Source organism: Hydra vulgaris, chromosome 05 (assembly GCF_038396675.1).
Source record: "Hydra vulgaris chromosome 05, alternate assembly HydraT2T_AEP".
In the NCBI taxonomy this organism is placed as follows: Eukaryota; Metazoa; Cnidaria; class Hydrozoa; order Anthoathecata; family Hydridae; genus Hydra; species Hydra vulgaris.
Window position 1 is genome coordinate 32,156,836 of NC_088924.1, and position 19,761 is coordinate 32,176,596.

Here is a 19,761-nt window from a genome sequence, read left to right on the forward strand (position 1 = left end):
ACAGTTTTCAGGATTTTGACTTATAACTTGAAATGAATATGGAGACAAATACACAGGCAAGAGTAATTTTTCAAGTAATTTGTCTCTTTCAGATCATAAATTATCCATTTCACAATACATATTTTCTCGTTCACATGTACTAATAGGAGAATTCATGGCACTGATTGGTGAAAATAATGAGAAACAATTTTGCTTCATCATACTAGAGCATTCTGCTTTGTCAGCCAGATCATTATGTACAATAAAGTCAATGTTTTCAATTTTACTTGATGGCAAATCGAGTTGATGTTTAGCAGATACATGGCTGGCTAAATTAAATAAATTTTTTTTATTATATATATATACATATATATATATATATATATATATATATATATATATATATATATTTATATATATATATATATATATATATAAAATATACATATAATATATATATATATATATATATATATATATATATATATATATATATATATATATATATATATATATATATATATATATATATATATATATATATATATATTATTTACATTCATGCCGACGATAAAAAACATTATTTTTAAAGACTTTTAAATTGTTATTGTAAAAAAGCGACAAAAATAAAACAACGACAAAAAAAACTGCAAAGTTTTAAAAATATAACAAGCTTGTGTTGTTTAATTTTTAATGTAAAAACAATTTTGTGACACTGTTTTATTGCTGTTTTATACAGTTTGTAACTTTAATAACATAAAATGAGTTTGAAATAAAACAAAGTAAATAAATAGAATTGTTCTAATTAACAAATTTAAAAATTATTGTCGTAAAACTTTAAACTTCATATTTGCGCAAAAATGTGCCTATACGAGTCTTTATTACACCGAACAAGTAAGATCAAAGCAAAAAAACTTTAGATACCACATATATAAAAAAAATAAAGTTATTATTTGGACATCAGTGGCAAAAATCATAGTTCGTTTTCGCCCAACTATAATGGTAGTCGTTCGCGGCAAAAATGATGACGAATTTCCGACTCCAAGGATAGGCTTCTTTGCTTCAATGTTGGGAGATGTAAATGTGCATCTTTCTTGTTTTGTTTTATTGTCGTATATTTGCGGCCAATTTGAATTTCTTTTATCCATTTATTTATCCATTTATTCAACCATAAAATTAAAATTTACAAACATAATTATAATTTTCAAAATTAGGTTCGGTGTCACTCATATAGTTGAAAACTAGTCAATGGATTTTACACCTAAATAAAATAAACAAATAAAATAAAAGATTATAAGGACAAGGAAATAATAAAGAGTTAACTAAAGTAAAACAAGTAGGAAAGAACGGGGTGAGATGGGACATGGGGTGAGATGACTTGGCAATATCTCAGTGAAAAATTTAATAAAGCAAAAGTTTTTTATATATGTTATAAGTTTGCAATAGCTTCTTCATATTATTGTGTTTTTTAAGTTTCAGAAGTTGTTTTTTTCCGGATATTTGCGAATATGTAAAAATCTAACAATTTTCCTGGATTTTGAAGACATCATTAATATTAAATATTTATGTGTTGTTTGCATATATTTTTATGTTTATGGTTTTAATTATTCACTATTGTTTTACTTAACTACTGAAGAAATATGATTCGCATATGGCTACGAGAACTATATAAAATAAAGGTTTTCTCTTACCTACTAGTGATGGGGTGAAATGGGACACTGTTCAATTTTATCATTTTTTTAATTTACTGTATTTTAACTTATATAATCAATATTTTTGTAAAAAAGCAAGTGAACAGAAAATTATGTTTATGTTTATAATAAGATTTCAATGTTTACTTAAAAGTAAAGTGTTTTTTATCATAGAAAATAATGATAAATATATTGGATTTCTTTGTTACTTTGTCCTGAAGATATCTTTCACAGTAAGTATTGTTTTAATGCCAATCATTTTTGTATTTTAAATTCAGTTTAAATAAAGTTCTTCACTATTAGCCTTATTAAATTTAATCACTTTATATGTTTTATAGGGTTTATTTTCATTAAAATAAATTTAAAATTTATAGCCTAATCTGGATTTTGGTTAATGCAATTAAAAAGAACATAATTTTTTTTTAATAATGGAGAGAGTAATATGAGTAATAATTTTTCAGATGCCAAGAAAGTACAAACGAGTGACAAGTCAGTCAAAGCCTGATGCTCATACAATAAAAGCTGCTGTGATGGTTGTCGAATCTGGCAGTTTATCACTACGAGCAGCTGCACAAGAGTATACAATTTCAAAATCATGTTTACAGCGGAAAATAAAGGTTAATAAAGTAACTTCTTACAGTAACTTATACTTTGATGAACAACAAATATATTTTTAATAAGACAAGAAGATGAACTTTCAATATATCTTCGCCAAGCATCTAATATGCATTATGGACTTGATGTTAGAGAAACAAAGCAACTTGCATATCAATATGCAATTAAAAATGACATTAAAATACCAGAAAACTGGAAAAAGAGTGAAACAGCTGAAACTGAATGGTTTTATTTATTCTTAAATCGTATAAAATTATCTATTCGTATGCCAGAAGCAAACTTTTGTAGCCATATGCTTAAAGGTGCACCAACAGGTACAAAAGGTGATGCTAATCCTAGTGGATGGATAAATACAGAAATTTTTTTGAAATGGTTTGATCATTTTGTGGAGTATGGACATCCTAGCAAGGATCATCTATTACTTTTAATAATGGACAACCACAAAACTCATATATCGATTGAACTGATGGATAAAGCTAAGGAAAGCAATGTTGTGCTCTTGACATTGCCACCCCATTGCAACCACAAACTCCAACCACTTGACAGATCAGTATTTGGGCCATTAAAGAAATTTTACAATTCAGCATGTGATTCATGGTTAAAGGCGCATCCAAATACTCCTATGACGATATATGACATTTCTGAAAATTTAGGAATAGCTTATACAAGAGCCTTTACATCCCAAAGCATTCAAAATAGTTTTAAAGCAGCTGGCATTTTCCCGTACAATCCATATGTTTTCAGTGATGTTGACTTTTTATGTTTTTATGTATCTGATCGACCAATTCCAGCAAATGACGATTCCGACAAACAAACAATCCCCACATCACTGTGTATTGTATTTGAAGTTATTAATGAAAAGAAACAGCAAATCAGCACTTCTGCCTACGATTGGACAGCAGAAGATATAAGGCCATTTCCAAAAGCGGGTGAAAGGGTGGCAAAAAGAAAATGTTCTAGGTCTCTGGTATTGACTGACACACCAACAAAAAATGAACAAGTTGAAAGTTTATCAGAATGTAAAAGAAAAAAAGAAGATAAAGATAAGAAAAAGAAAAAAAGTTACCCCCTCAGACATCAACGTAATTTTGACTCAATTTAAACATCAAGCAACCTGTTGAACAAAATTACAAATACATTTAGAATGGTATTTTATTTTTGTTAAACATAAATAAATTTTGTGTATTGTTATGTTTTATAAGGAGTAGAATAAACAATAAAATAATACTTAAAACTATTTGTTTCTATTTTTGTCCCATTTCACCCCAACCATTGTCCCATTTCACCCCAACATGGGGTGACATGGGACAAGCCCTTGAACTTAATTTGATGGTTAAATAATGGGTTTTGCAATAATTTAACATGACAATTCATTGGACTATAGTTTTAAACCGATTTGTATGGTTTTTGTGGAAAATTTAAAGCGCAGCACCCAAGCAAATTTTTTTGTCCTATCTCACCCCGTTCTCCCCTAATAAAAAAAAGTCATAGGAACAATAATATTAACAAAATCGGTGTTAGATAAAAAATATTTAAGGAGTAAGGCTGACGAAAACAAAAAGAAGAAAGAGAATGAACGGGCGAGATAAGAAGAGTGACAAAAAATCGTCGGTATACAAGGGAAATGCACCAAGTCCATTTTTGGCAGTATGGAGTTATTTATACCAATATTTAGTATTTTAAATTCTAGTACCGAAAGTCTTAGAGGAGGCTGAATAAGTGCGAGTTTCATAAGTGCGAAGCAGTTGCAAAGACTGGCATAAGTGCGAACTGGCACAAGCGCGAACTGGCATAAGTGCGCCGAAAGAATTTGCAAACATTGGCATAAGTGCGAACTGGCATAAGTGCGAAACAATTGCAAAAACTGACATAAGTGCGAACTGGCACAAGCGCGAACTGGCATAAGTGCGCCAAAAGAATTTGCAAACATTGGCATAAGTGCGAACTGGCATAAGTGCGAAACAATTGCAAAAACTGGCATAAGTGCGAACTGCCACAAGCGCGAACTGGCACAAGTGCGCCAAAAGAATTTGCAAACATTGGCATAAGTGCGAACTGGCATAAGTGCGAATTGGCATAAGTGCGAACTTGCCAATTCGCCACTTATGCCAATTTGCACTTATGCCAATGTTTGCAAATTCTTTCGGCGCACTTATGCCAGTTCGCACTTATGATAAAAAGAAGGTACCTAAAAAAAGTCCTTCATCTATAATATAGGAAAATTTTGATAAATTAAATAAATTATTCAGGGTTGCTGTCACAGGCGGCGTGACGGCTCTCGGGTGGCCTTTTAAAGAAACCATTAAACAAATGCATATGTATTTTTGCAATCAATTAGTTATAATATTACAAACATTTTTGGTCGATTTTATCCAACTCATTTATTTATGTTTTCTCTTCTAAATTTTTGTTTCTTTCTTTCATGTAATTTATTGTTGAAAAAAAAAATGATGTTTATTTACGCAGAAACTATGCAGAATACAAAATCATTGCGCAACAAGGTTTTGGGTGAAGTCTTTTGTAATATTCAGGGAGGAGCGCGAATGTCACATTATTTAATTAAGTTTTAAAGTAATAACGGGCTTTCGCATTTTTATGCTCAACATCTTTTGTTTATGGAGTAGTGAAATTGGTTGGATCGGTAATAAATGGCTTTAAGATCATTTTTTTGTTTCCGATCTGTAGGGAATCAGGTAAATAATAAAAACAATTTTCTTTAGATTAGAAATTAAGAGCATTACATCAATTTAAAAAAAAAGTGTATGCAAATAAAATTCTAAATGATTGGTAGAAAAGTTATGAAAGGGATTTGGTAGAAAAGTTATGAAAAGTTACGATTATGTTATTATTGTTATTGGAGATTTTAAAGCTACTTTAAAGCAAAAATTAAAATAGTTTAATTACTTCCGCAGGAGAAAATGGATTTGCCTAAATACACCAAAAACCTTTATTTTTGAAATATATTGCCGGTATTCCTTCTGCCAAATGTCATACACATACACACAAAAAAAAGATTTTAAAACTTTTTATGTTGCAAATATTGCAAACCATCATCCCTAAGAACCCAAATTAGATTTTAATGAAGAATTTTTATATATATCTCAAACTACTAAAAAATCAGTTTTGAATCTAGAAGAATTTAATTTTTATTGCATTCACTGTTGAGATTACTTACAAGTTTGCCTCATATTCAGGATGAGAAGATTACGTTTATACCTTTGTTAGTGGATCTTGAATTCGGCATGCATCAATTCAATAGTTTGGTTATTGAAAACTTACAACCCATTATTATTTTTTTACCAAACTCCTTAATGTGATGAAAAAGGGCATGTGCTTTGAGAGTAACTGAAATTCCAAAAGCAAAGTAAGAATGCTTGAATTTTAAGTTCTTTGATAGAATCATGTTTCTGAGATTTTTCTAAAGCTAGCTCTTTTAACAGATTGAAACTTTCTAAAACAATTGACAAAGGGGTTTGTTACAATCCACAATCTTTTTAAGCAAATCTTTGAAGAATGTCAATATTATTCAACTTATTTTTGTATTCATTTACTTTAAACTTTTCCCTATAATATGCTTGCATTTAGAGGTGGAAAAGAATCGGCCATTTTTGTGGTTGAAGATTTCAAGAAAAGATGGACTTTCATTGAAGGATTTGCATCAAGAGTAAGCTCAGATTGCTTGTAAGGGTTAATGAATGGAGAGTGGATAATATTTGAATAATTCTTAATTTATTAAAGTCTTGTAACTGAAGACTGGAATTTAGCACAGCTATTGCATAAAAAACTAAATGTTCTAGATCAGCCAGAGTTTGTAAGGTTTAGTAGGAGTTTATAAAAAGGCTTGCATCAGTTCTAAAGTTTTTGTTTTATGTTTGCTTCTTGAACTCCTTTTTCATTAAGTGAATAAAAAAAGAGTTAAAGAAACAAGCATGAAACAAAAACTTGACAACCTTTTATGATGTCAAATGTTGTCATTCAAGACAAAGAAATAAAAAATCAAGTTTTAAAAGTTGTTCACTGCAAGAATTTGAGTAACCTGGTCAAACATATTCTTTGAGTAAGAGGATTTACATCACGTTATTAAGTCAAACTTTGAGTTGATAGAAGTTGTTTATTTTCGAAAATTATCTTAAGCATAATTGACACAAGTTCCAAGGAAAGTTATACTCAATGAGCATCATGAATACAATCAAGCTCTTCTGTCCAGGATGATGGCATAATAAAAGATAGTTATTGTTGCAGCAGAGGGTATGCTTGAAACACATAAAAATCTTAGGGTACTTTTGAGTCTCATTTAAGTTAAAGATGTGTCTTAAATAATTTTATGTGATTTGAAAACAGCCATTTCATTTTTGTGGTATTCAGTCTCACTTAAGCAAACACCTATATTGCTGAAGATGTCTGATGTTGACCAGACTCAACATCAGATATAACCAGTAGCATTGTTGTTTGCATACCACATGAGATTGAAATGACCAGGCTCAATTCTCACAGTGAACAACTTTCAGAACTTGATTTTTCATTTCTTTGTCCTAAATGACACATTTGATATCATGAAAAAATCTGTTGATTTTTTCCAGAGGTTGTCAAGTTTTTGTCTCACCTTTCTTTCTACAAATCTTTTCCCATTAAGCTGTTTAGAGCTGATGCAAGTTTTTTCACACCACCATTCAAAAGAATTACTGTTTTGAACTTGGACCAATGTTTCAACAGTAAATAACTGCTGCTTGATACTTGACTAAATGGTTAACCTTCACTTGTTTTGCTAAGTTTGACAGTATCTCCTGGAGAGACACCTTTTTTTAGAAATCAAATCAGCACAATTAGGGTCCTCGTTAGTGCAAAAGTAAGAATGTCTTTTTGCATCTTTTTTCAGATGGCTAAAATGATGAAGGACTGGATCTGGAAGCTTTGATATGGTTTTCAAGTCAGACTTTTGTATTTTGATTTAGTATATCAAGTCAATCTGTAGCAAATCTTCCTTTACCTTTGGTTAAGCCACTCAACAAATATACACTGGCAAGCAGAATATCTTTTAGATAGCTTAATAATGATTTAATTGTACAAGTTTGGTATCAGCCTATTAATACTACCAGTCTCAAGTTGTTGTAGTTTGCATGGATCTCAAATGCTAATTGGAAATAATCTCATAATTGAAATCAAGATTACAGTTGAAAATATTTTTGACTTTCAATCAAAAAGTTAGTTATTAAGCAATCTGAGTTTTTCTTTTTGTGAGTTTTTGTTGATTTAGGCATTTTTTTGACATACAATCAATTAAATTTTTGACAGAAAAGTCCATTTGTTTTTAATAAAATAAAACTGTTTTACCCATCGAAATAAGTGAGAGTAAATAGAGAAAAATTTAGAACTATTTAAAAGAAGTAATCAATATATTTCTGAAATATTTGGTATGACATTTCAAGGTTGTTTACAAATAGTATAAACTACTAACATTAAGTTAACACCTAATGACAATGAATAAAATAGTAATGGTAATAAAAATAAAAATAATATTTATGTTAATAATAATAATAAATAATAATAATAATAATGAATAATAATAGTAATAATAACATATTATTTTAACAATAGTAATAATAATGATAAAATAGCAGGCCTCGACAGGAAGCCGGAGCAAAAGCTCTCATCCACATTTCCCTAAAGTGATTTATGGGAGCAGTTTATGGCTCTCGCAAAGTTATATTTTTCATGAATACAAATCACTTTTGTTTTTTTTCTATTTTTAGATAATGATAAAAAAAAATTCTTGTGCAAATTATATCAAATAAAAAAAACAAAGTTCGAGTTTCAGACTTTTACTTACAAAATGCATTTTTTTATTTTTTTATTTACATAACAGTTAATATAACTATAACATTAATGACAATATGGTCAAGTTTGAAAAATTGTTTATAAAAGAAAACCATTATTGTTGTATCTAAGATGAAAAATGCGAAAATCATTTTTAATATAAATCAATAATTGCATAATAAACTGCAATGCTTTTTTAAAGGCAAAAAACATCATTTATGTTATGATAAACAGCATTTGCTATGTATATACCCTTGTAACAAATGCTATAAGCATATTCTTGCAACAGATATAAAAACAAATTTTGTATTTTAAACAAACAATTTCTATAATGAATAAACCAAAAGCTCCTTTTAAAAGCTGTTTAGAGGAGCTTCTCGCATGGCTCACATTCGTTTTAGGAGAGCTTTTCTCTGCTCTTGCACTTATTTATTCCTGATATAGTAATTATAATAATTTAATTAAATCGGTATAACTTTCCATACAACAATCATTTATACATGCAAAATTACAGTTACAAGCAGTAAATAACTGACAAAACGTAACAAACCTGACAAAACAGTAATAAACTGACAAAACGTAACTAAGAATAAAAACGACTATTGCTAAAAAAATTATAAGGATTTAGTAAATATATATTAATCATAGCTCTTATAATATAATAACCAAAATATATTACAAATATTATGACTAAATAAATAAACCAAATGTAAACATAAAAACACTGAGAAAATTAAAACAAAACAAAAAATTATGTTCAGTACTCTCGGCAAAATACAAAACAACAACATAAAATATATACAAATAATAATACATGGTAGAATAAAACATATATAATAAATGGCTAAAATGAAAATACAAGCAAATAATATATAACTGTATAAAAAATTTATATATCACTATTTAAAAATAATTAATAACTAATAAATAAAACAATAAATGACTAACGAAAAAATAAGTAAAACTTTATACGCTAAAAAACTAAAGAAAAAAAATCATTGCTACAAGACAATAACTAAAAAATAAATTGTAAATAAATAATCCTAAGAAATAAATGAAACAAAACTAAAGAAAATCTTGGTTTTCCAATTCTTTCCGATGTTTAAATAGTTTTTTTTCTTTCTTTTCCACTCTTTTTATTTATTTCATTCATTAACTCTTTTTTTTAACTTCTATTTTCGATACTTTTTTACTTATTTTCTTTCAGATATTTCTTTTACTTTTCTTCTTTTAAATTATTTATTAATCTTCTTTTTAGTTGATTTGATTTTTTGTTTAATTTAAAAATGTTTTCTTTTCCCTTTTTTCTTTTTTCCTTTTTAAAAAAGTTATTTTTAACTGTTAGAAAAAAGTGTCCACCATTTGCGATGTCATTGCATTGAATCAATAAAGTAAGCAACTAATTAGTTTATAAAAAATACCTAAAAATAATTTATAGTTATTTTATCACATAAAAAAAATATGATTTTTTTTGCGGTCAAATTTCAATTTTTATTAAAGAAGGAAAAAAAAGTTCAGCCCTAAGAGATGTTGGTTAGAGATATTTGCATAATTTAAGGCTTAAAAAAGTTTTTTTAGTGAATTTTAGCAGTGGAAATACACCTTAAAAGTTTTTTGTGGTTGTTAGATGAAAATCCTAAATAGATATTGATTCTCCTGCATTAAAAGATTTTACTTTTTACTTTAAAGTGATCCCCAATGCCTATAGAATCACCTCCAGTGTAATTTTTGGGTCATTTCTGAAGATGTTCGAACCCCTTTTGGGATCACTGTGTTTAGCTAACTTGAATAGTCTTAGTTTAAGTAGATAGGGTAGGAAAAGTTAAAGCAGTACTTATCTTTCCCAACCTTATAAGTACTCAACGAATATTCTTATAAGAGCAAAAAATTTAAATCTTATACTGGCGATTTTTCATATTTAGGCTGAAATTAAAAATTTTCTTATTAAGTTGAGGTTTTTATTTTAAAGAACAACACCTTTTTCTTGATACCTTAATTTCAAAATAATTACAAATTGGATATAAATATACTCTGGATAATTTTTTGTTGTTGATAAATTCAGTTGATTAGAAGTTTTTATTTAAAAACTATGAGCCATAAAAGTGTGTTTAACTGAAATTTTTTCAATAAAAGTTTTAGGATTCAGAAAATGTATTATCTAGAATAGCACAATTTTCCCACAATTAATGTTGACAAGATCTTTATAAAGTTTATTTTAAAATGCTTATTTAAATGTTATGGACACACTGAATACTGAAAAGTATACTGTTATGGATAACTAAAATACTGAAAAGAACTTATTAAAAACACCACAATAATGTGCTAGATACCATAATAACTTTCTAGATACTAGTGTTGTTAGGACTATAAATAATTTGACATGACTAAATTGACTAATATATTTTCTAAATTTGACTAAAATCAACTAAAACATTATAAAAAATCGACTAATTTAACTAAAAGTCGATTTGGTCGAAATATGGGAATAATATTTTTGAAATAAATTGTCATAAAAATAATAAAGTAATTTTATTTTCACTTTCTATTTTTTAACATCATATCATTTAAATGTTAATGGAGCAAAACAATATGAGAGATTCCCAGACCCCAATGATTTAGGGACTGCCTTAAATACTTGCTAAAATGTGAAGCTCCAAAATCAAAATACATTTTGATTTTGGAGCTTTACAACTTAATTTTGCCCCAGGGCCCAGAGCCAGCTTGAAGCAGTCTTGTCATGAAAGTATTTATGAAAATCAAAAGAAAAAAAAAATTAATGAAATACATAGCTGATTTTTTAATTAGGTGTAATTTTCATTTTCATTAACATTTCTTTTTCTTATGAAGTAGAGTTGAATCATTAACCATGGTACTAGTCAGCAGTGATGGTTTATCAGTGTCAAGCAGCCTTTCACTGAGAAGGATTTATTGCATTGTTTTATCGCAACCATATAATTGAAACTCCTATTATAGTTAAACGATGTTTAAAGTTCAGGTTGTAGTGAAGATCTATCAACTTCTGAAATTACCTCTGAAATACCTGAGCTGGTTATTTTTGTAATTTTTTTGAGTGGTTTGAAGAGTATGATACGTTTATACATAACTATAGTTAAATTTTATTACACACATATTTTTTTAAATTAAAAAAAAACTGACAATTCTGATTAATTATTAAACTTTAGAGCATTGTTTAAAATTCAAACGCAAATTGTATCGACTTTAAAGTCAAGCAATGATGATAAATCATAGGGAAACCGCTGCAAAGTTGATTTTATTTTAACATAAAAGAAGTTATCTGTTTTTTACTGTGTGTTGCCATTTGGCAACATGTAATATATGGTTAAATCAAATTGATTTAAAAATCAACAAATAATATGTACTGTTACACAGCTAAGTCATAAATTAACAAAAATGCCTACAGCATAAAGTTGTTTGCCAGAATATCCACAACATATTATGAGTATTCTGACATCTCTAATTATAATTGTACATGCTTTTGTTTTTAAATTAAAAAACAAAAATAAAAGATTAGAAAGTTAAAGAGAATAAAAAGATAAAAAAAAAACAAGAATTTTCAGATTTTCACTTAACTAAATCAACTTTTAGTTGATTAGTAGGAAGTCTATAGTCATTAAATTGACAAATAGTCATTAAATTGACTACTTGTTTTTTTCTTAGTCTGCTAATTTTGACTTTTGACTAGTCAACTTTTAGTCGATAATAATACTAGATACACACAATAATGTGCTAAAACTTTTGTTCAAGTATTAATTTTCAACAATACAAACAAATTTTTTATTGTAAATTTTATTTTATATTATACATTATAATTTTCATTGTATACCCATCAATACAATAATAATGTATATATTATAAAGGAAATAATTGATTTTATTTATAATAGATAAATGCTGTTAAAGTAATAGAACGATTTCTATCGTTATCAGCCTCAAATAGCTATAAAGAAGGACAAGACCAAGTAAATAATTATTTTATTTTTACCATTAAATAATCTAAAAAATATCATATCAAAATATCAGTCATAATTATAATATTCTTTTAATATTCTTTATTTTGATTATTGTAAAAACATTTTATTGGAAGTTCTGAAACAAGTTTTTATTTAAGCCAGTGTGTTATTTTGCTAAAAAACAGGTTTATGTTTTTTTTATATTCAATAATTTTTTTTTATAAATAATTATTTTCTTTTTGTTTTTTTTTTATTTTATTGCAAAAATGTTATGATAAACTGTTTATAAAAACCTTGCCAGATTAGACATGGGTGAGCTCTGACATTTAAATTTAAGAGCCTCTTATTATTATAACAATACTAGATGTAATAAAAACGAGAAAGTATTTCCTTTTTTTAAGACAGAAGATTGATTAAACTTCCTTACTGTATTATTAATTATTATTGTACGTTTACTAAATCTACTTTAAAAAAATGTATAATCATAACATAAAAATAAATACATAAATATAATAAAAAACTTTCTATTGTATTTTATAAATATAATAAAAAACAATTAACTTTTATTTAATTTAACTTTTTTTTTTTATCATTCTTTAAAAAAATGTTTTTGTCTAAGTTCTTTATTAGAAGTCATAAAGTACATCACGCTAAAATAATTTAGCGTGACGTACACGCTAAATTATTTAAGCGTGTACGTCACGCTAAATTATTTTAGCGTTTGCGTCACGCTAAATTATTACTAAATTTTATGAAAAATAAGTTATTTATCTTTTGAGTAGAAATATGATTATTTGAGCAAAATCGCTGAAATTTTTATTTCCTTAAAACTGAGTATTTTACTTCAAAAACACTGAGTAAAAGCAATTGCTTTTTTTATATTCAACTGGACTAATATACTCAAAGACTCGCAAAAGTTTGCCATACAAATGTTTCTATTTATATCTTATAACATATAACATATAAATAGAAACATTTGGCTCATAATATAAGCTTCTAACTAAAAATTATTTTAACAAGAAATCTTGAATAGAATATGAAAAATGCAATATCATTTTGTAATAATTTCATTTTATGTAAAGCGATATCAAGGTTAATCATTTTCTATAAATATGCAAGTTAATCATTTTTTTTAAAAAAACCAAAAAAAAACCATTTGAACAAAAAAATTTTAGTCTTCTAAAATTCTCTTATTTAAATAGTTTTGCAATTGAAATTAAAAAAATTAGAAAAATTTGAAAGAGTTTTAATGCTCTATAAATATAAATTTTATTGTGGCGGCATCCGTAATACCTAGTGGCATAGCGAGGATCATTCCCGAAAGTTGAACATATATCTAGCAATATCAGATTTAAAATATAGTGCAAGTGAGGAAAAAAAAATTGTTTAAATCGTAAACATTTTAAATAGTTATTTTTTGTTTCTTAAAATAGTTTTAAAAGTAAAAACATTGTATTGCAACTATTAAACCAGTGCAGGGTGTCTGCCAGATCAGGGAAATCGGGGAAAACAGGTAAAAGTCAGGGAATTCAGATATCTGCAAAAATATCAGGGAATAATTAGGGAAAATAAGTTAAACTTTGAATAAATCAATAAGAAATCGAGAAAAATGGCTCTTCCTTAAACTTACATGACTAAAGTAGATGGTATATTATACACATAATAAAAATTTTAATCAGCAGAAAGTTTTCTCTTGATATTTTAAGCATTAATTGTATTAATGTTTATATTTTGCAATTGATGAGCATTTTTCTTAAAGAACCTAAGTCTATTATTTCTGAAGTTTTATTTGGGTAGCTTTAAATTAAGTTAGGGAGAGCAGGTTGTGGATCAGGGAATAATCAGGGAAATCCACCTTAAAATACTGGCAGACACCCTGCAGTGATTATTGCAAATGTGAAACCAAAAATTAAATTATAAAAAATTTATATAATAAAAATAAATTATTTTACTTCTGTTCAAAGAAATTTTTTGTACTATTCATAATAAAACTATTTGAATAAAAAAGTTATACTTTTATTTTTAATAGTATGCTAAACCAAGAAACAATAAATTATAAAAATGTTGTATGTAATGTTTTTTTTTCTTTGGTCTTACTTGTTTGGTCTTTAGGCATGTTTTTGTGCAAATATGAAGTTTAGAGTTTATATTTATTACTATTATTAAAGAACAATTCTATTTATTCACTTTGTTTTGTTTTACATGCTTTTTATGTTATTAATGTTATAAACTATATAAATAAGCAATAAAACAGCGAAGTTGTTTTATATTAACACAAGCTCTTTATATTGTAAGAACAACTTTGCAGTTTGTTTTGTTGTTGTTTTATAGCTTTTTACTTCAGCAATTTGATACTCTTTTAAAATAACATTTTTTTGTCAGCATGAATGCATTAAATAGTTTTCTATAACTAATTAAAGTGGTTTAAGTAATATTTGCGCTTTTACTCTTACTTTTTTACTTTTACTTTTTTAAGTATCATGTTACGTAAAAACAGTTACTAAAAGTAATATCGTTATAATATTAAATACATTACTAGCTCATCAAATTGCTTGTTACACTAAAACTGCAACTTAAACTTTAAATTATACCTAAGCTGTAAATTATAACAGTAACTTGTGCTATATTAAACTCCGCCAAATGAGAAAATTATAAGATAATAATTAAATATAAAAGATATTATGCAACATGATAACCTCTTACCTTACGGTAAGGGGTTGACAATGACAAGGCAATGACAGGGATGATGGGGGGGGGGGGGGGGATTAGGGGAATTTTTTGTTATTAGATTTTTTTGCATTAATTTGAAGTCTGATCTACAATATTTATAATACTTTTTTTTCTGCCAAATTTCATTAACATATTTTAAACTGCAGAAATTTAAAAAACATTGGGATACTCTTGAGAAAACACCCTAATATCTCTATATATTATTGCCGAACTTAATCCTTTTAATAGTAGTGTTAGTGCCCCTTTGAGCATGTTTGACACAGAACCCTTGGCAGCCATCGCAACTGAGGTAGTGGCCAGAAAGCGTTGCAGTACATTTTGTTTGCAAAGTGAGTGAAAGTGTATGAAAATATACACTAAACTAGTAAGTAAACTTCAAATTAAGTAATGTTAAAACATACTGAAACATTTATCAAGTTTTACAGTTTGACTTTCACTCGAAAATTGCATTGTGTCAAGCTCTCTTTATTTTGATCTATAACATTTATTTCCATTAAAAAAATCATTATGTAGTTTTAAAAATTTCCAACAATCAACGTGTCAGCGTGGCCGAGTGAATAGTGCACGGAGCTTCTGAACAAATAAGTTGTGGTTCAAGTCCTACCACTGGCTTTTTTTTTTTTTTTTTTTTTTGATTACTTTAAATTACAAAATGCTTTTGAAGTCTTATAGAGATTGTATACAAACATGTAACGATATTATACACTTTAACAAACGAAAAGATTTTTTCAAAAGCTAAATTTTCTAAAAACATCAAAACATCGGGAGAAAAAACTTGTTATGTATGTGTCATGATTGAGATGTTATTAATGTGCTCATGTAATTAGTCCTAATAAGCTGCGAATGATCTGAAAAAATTGTCTGAAATTTAATAAAGAAAAAAACTTAATAAGACAGTCCTGCTACTCCAGAAGGTGCTGCTGTGGAGGCAAAAAAAAAGCCCGTAGCCAGAAAAAACTTTAAAACTTTCTTTTGACAATTAAAAGTTTTTTTTGGTACATTTATTTTTTTTACTATAAATAAGGCTGCAGCTGTTTTTCAAAAAACCTTAATATGCTTATTACATATTTCGAGAAAAACGCAATTAAAAAAAATATATTAGGTGAAACTCTTTGTAAAATGTTTTTTGAAAGGAATAATTTTTATGAATTTTTTCAGAGCTCTTTGAAAATATGTATTCAATAACATTTGTAGACATCTAAACTAGCTTATTTTGTAAAAAAAGTCAAAATTGATTTTTTTTACCTTACGGGATTTTAAAAAACGACTGCAGTATGGATGATATAACGAATATGTTGAAATGAGATAATTTGATGCAAAATTTAAAAGCTCTTAACAAAAGCCACTAAACAAAAAAATTTAAAAGTAATTGCAGTTCAGTGCACTTAAAAAATTTCAGTCTAGTGTTTTGGTGTTTTGTATGTTATTATATTTAAAAAAATTGACAAGATTGAAAAAATACAAAACATATTGTCTCATCCAAGTGGAAAATTTGAAACTTAAATTTTCGATTTGCCCCTCTCTTGATAATTTCTGATTGCTAAAATTATGTCATCTACTTCTTAGACCTTTAAAAATAATAGATAAGTCTTTTTTGTAAATCATTGAAGCCACAATTTTTTTGCGCATGTGATGTCACTTTGCAGTCTTTCACAAGAAGAAGTGCGATCTCATGTCATTATGTGACCAGGCTAATCACATTTTGCTTTGACAATTTGACAGCGGCTATTACAAAAAACATTTTAAAAACATGCTGAATGAAAAATATTCTGAATTATACCTTAGGCGAAATAAATTACATCAAAACTTATTAACAAACATTTTTATATTAGCCAAATAATTTTAAATAAAGTCATAATTTACTGATAATAATTTTTTTTTAAAGAGTGATTGACAGTTGTATATAATTTTTTTAATTTATATTATATAAATTGTTTAAGTATGCATTTTTTATAATAAACATTATTAATAAATTAAAAATTATTTTGTTTTTATAAACGATAACATTCTACAACAACGAAAGTCTCTTTAGGGAATTTTAATATAAGATTAAATATTTAAAAAGATAAACAAATTTCGTTGAAAAAAAAGAAAAAATGTTTTAGAAAGCCGTTATAATTAAGTAAGTTCAATCTTTAATGCTTTTATATTATCGAAACACTTTATAATGAAGTAACAAAACATTTCTAATGAATTTTTATAATAAATATTAATAAATTGTTTTTTTTAATATTTATATAATTATGTATTTTTTTTAAACAATTGTTTTTAAACAATAAAGAGTTCTTTTTATATTATTTATCAGTTACTGATAACATATTTGTGATCATAATTTATTTTCATAAATTAAACGAACCTTATTAAAACTTTACATTATCGAATTAACAATAAACAAAATATCTTATTAATAAAATATTTACATCAAAATAAATCGCATTTTTTAAATTATTATGACAAAAAATAATTTTTATATTCAAAAGGAATTTATATATTTAATTCCTTAAGATAAAACTTAAAACACTTTATTTTCTTTAACTAATTTTTAACAACAACAAAAAAATTATTAAACAAACTGTTTCTTTAACAAAAAACCTATTAGTTTACAATTGCGGTTAAATGCTTTTACTTACGACTTTATTTTTTCTGAATAAACGTCACGTAAACGATATCTAAAGATAATTTAAATATTCTAAAAGATAAAAGTTTTTGCGCAACACAAAACTGCTGAACGCGCAGGCAAATTGCCTATTCGCAGGCAAAATGCGAGCTGCGTAACGCTTCTTAACAAGGCCTGATATATATATATATATATATGTATATATATATATATATATATATATATATATATATATATATATATATATATATATATATATATATATATATCAGGCCTTGTTAAGAAGCGCTACGCAGCTCGCATTTTGCTTGCGAAAAGGCGATTTGCCTACGCGTTCAGCAGTTTTGCGCTACGCAAAAACTCATATCTTTTAGAATATTTAAATTATCTTTTGATTATCGTTAACGTGACGTTTATTCAGAAGAAATAAAGTCGTAAGTAAAAGCATTTAACCGCAATTGTAAAATAATAGATTTTTTTGTTAAAGAAACAGTTTGTTTCATAATTTTTTTTTTGTTATTAAAAATTAGTTAAAAAAAAAAAAAGTGTTTTAAGTTTTATCTTAAGGAATTAAATATATAAATTCCTTTTGAATATAAAAATTATTTTTTGTCATAATAATTTAAAAAATGCGATTTATTTTGATGTAAATATTTTATTAATAAGATATTTTGTTTATTGTTAATTCCATAACGTAAAGTTTTAATGACGTTCATTTAATTTATGAAAATAAATTATGATCACGAATATGTTATCGGTAACTGATAAATAACAAAAAAAAACTTTATTGTTTAAAAACATTATTAAAAAGAGTTCACAAATTAAATAAGAAAAAATGTATTAACAGTTAATAAAATAACCAAAAACCAAATATAAAATCATAAGAAAATAAACAAATATTTTACGTTTCATGAAAAAAATATTTTTTTCAAAATCAAATTTAGTTCATATTTGAAAAAAATAATAAAAATGATTTTTTTAATAAGAACTTAGATTTTATTTGTAACTTTTGTTATAGTGAAAAATAAACAAACTGTTTGTATGATTTTTAACGCGTTAATAAAATAACTTTAATTACAATGCGGTACTTGAAAAGACGCTAGTGACGCAATATAACTTCTAACGATGCAAATTATATTTGCTGAGTTGAGTTACTTAGAAATGCGTTACGCGTTTTCGCTACGCAGCGAAATCTCGTAACAAGGCCTGATATATATATATATATATATATATATATATATATATATATATATATATATATATATATATATATATATATATATATATATATAAACAATTTTAAAATGTGTTCTACAAATAGAGTGCTCAATGTTCTTAAAGGAGCAGAGCAATTATAAAATTTCTGATAAGTCTTTATTGACGACACAGTGTTAAATGAAAAAAAAGTTTTTAAGTGATTTTCTACAACTATATATATATATATTCTGTTTTTGCTTTAGTTAAGTATTTTTTTTATTTTCTCTTTCGTTAAATTTTTTTTTATTTTTAAAGATTTTTTTTTCAAATAAGTTTAAGTAAGTTTTTTTAGTGCATTTTTAAATTTTGAAAACATGTCAAGCGCCGTGGTCAAATCATCAAAACAATGTATTTTTTTGCGTGGTTGCACGTCTTCCTGTGAAACACTGCTTTGTGGCAAAAAACTAGAAAAACCAACTAGAAATAAGATTTTACTTTAAGTATTTAAAAAAGTTCCTTCTATTAAATTATAAATACTATACAAATATACAGTGCTATACAAATGGAACTAAGATCTTAGACCACTAAAACATAGTCATAAAAAAAAAGTTCATTCTTATGATTATGATTAAAAACTAAAGAATAATATTAAACACTAATCTAAAAGTTAATCCAAAAAAATTTTGTGCATCGACGTTTCCTTTTGCATTTATCTTACATTTTTTGATTAGTTTTAATTATGTTGCTTACAATTACATAAAAATATTAGTAATAAATAAATAAATAGTTTTTGTCTTTATTAGAATATATCCCATAAAAATATATTCCATATTGTAAAACTAAATGCGAAAAATTTTTATTAACAAAAACTTCTTATTCAAACCTAGTATAATGAAATCGTAAATTGAATCCTATTGTGAATGTATGTTTTTGGTCGAAGAGTTCTACTTTAGACTGTTTAAACTTATAAAAAACTTTATTAAAATTTTTTTGTTCTTGGCGAAAATTACATCTAAAAACGAACAATCTTTTGAAATTATATGGTAAGAACAATTTTCATTATGCTACATGTCAACCCGAAAATCTTATAGTACTGAATGTTTTTAAATTAACCATTTTAAATTAAAAAGTCATGTTCGGGACAATGG

At 26.3% G+C, this 19,761-nt stretch overlaps 2 protein-coding genes across 2 annotated transcripts in view; both read left to right on the top strand.

Moving 5' to 3' along the window:
* The first annotated feature begins 1,002 nt into the window (after positions 1-1,002).
* LOC136080031 (uncharacterized) lies at positions 1,003-3,491 on the top strand. The gene is made up of 2 exons (XM_065796659.1): positions 1,003-1,903; positions 2,132-3,491. Exon 2 carries the CDS (start codon positions 2,395-2,397, stop codon positions 3,385-3,387), a length of 993 nt encoding a protein of 330 aa, XP_065652731.1. The 5' UTR covers positions 1,003-1,903; positions 2,132-2,394; the 3' UTR covers positions 3,388-3,491.
* Positions 3,492-4,819: 1,328 nt separating this feature from the next.
* Positions 4,820-19,761, top strand: part of LOC100197891 (phosphonopyruvate decarboxylase) — a 51,923-nt gene continuing 36,981 nt past the window's right edge. Inside the window, exons 1-2 of the mRNA XM_065797921.1 lie at positions 4,820-4,978; positions 12,004-12,078. Of these exons, the coding sequence (XP_065653993.1) occupies positions 4,934-4,978; positions 12,004-12,078 (120 nt within the window). The 5' untranslated portion in view covers positions 4,820-4,933. The remainder of the gene's footprint in view (positions 4,979-12,003; positions 12,079-19,761) is intronic.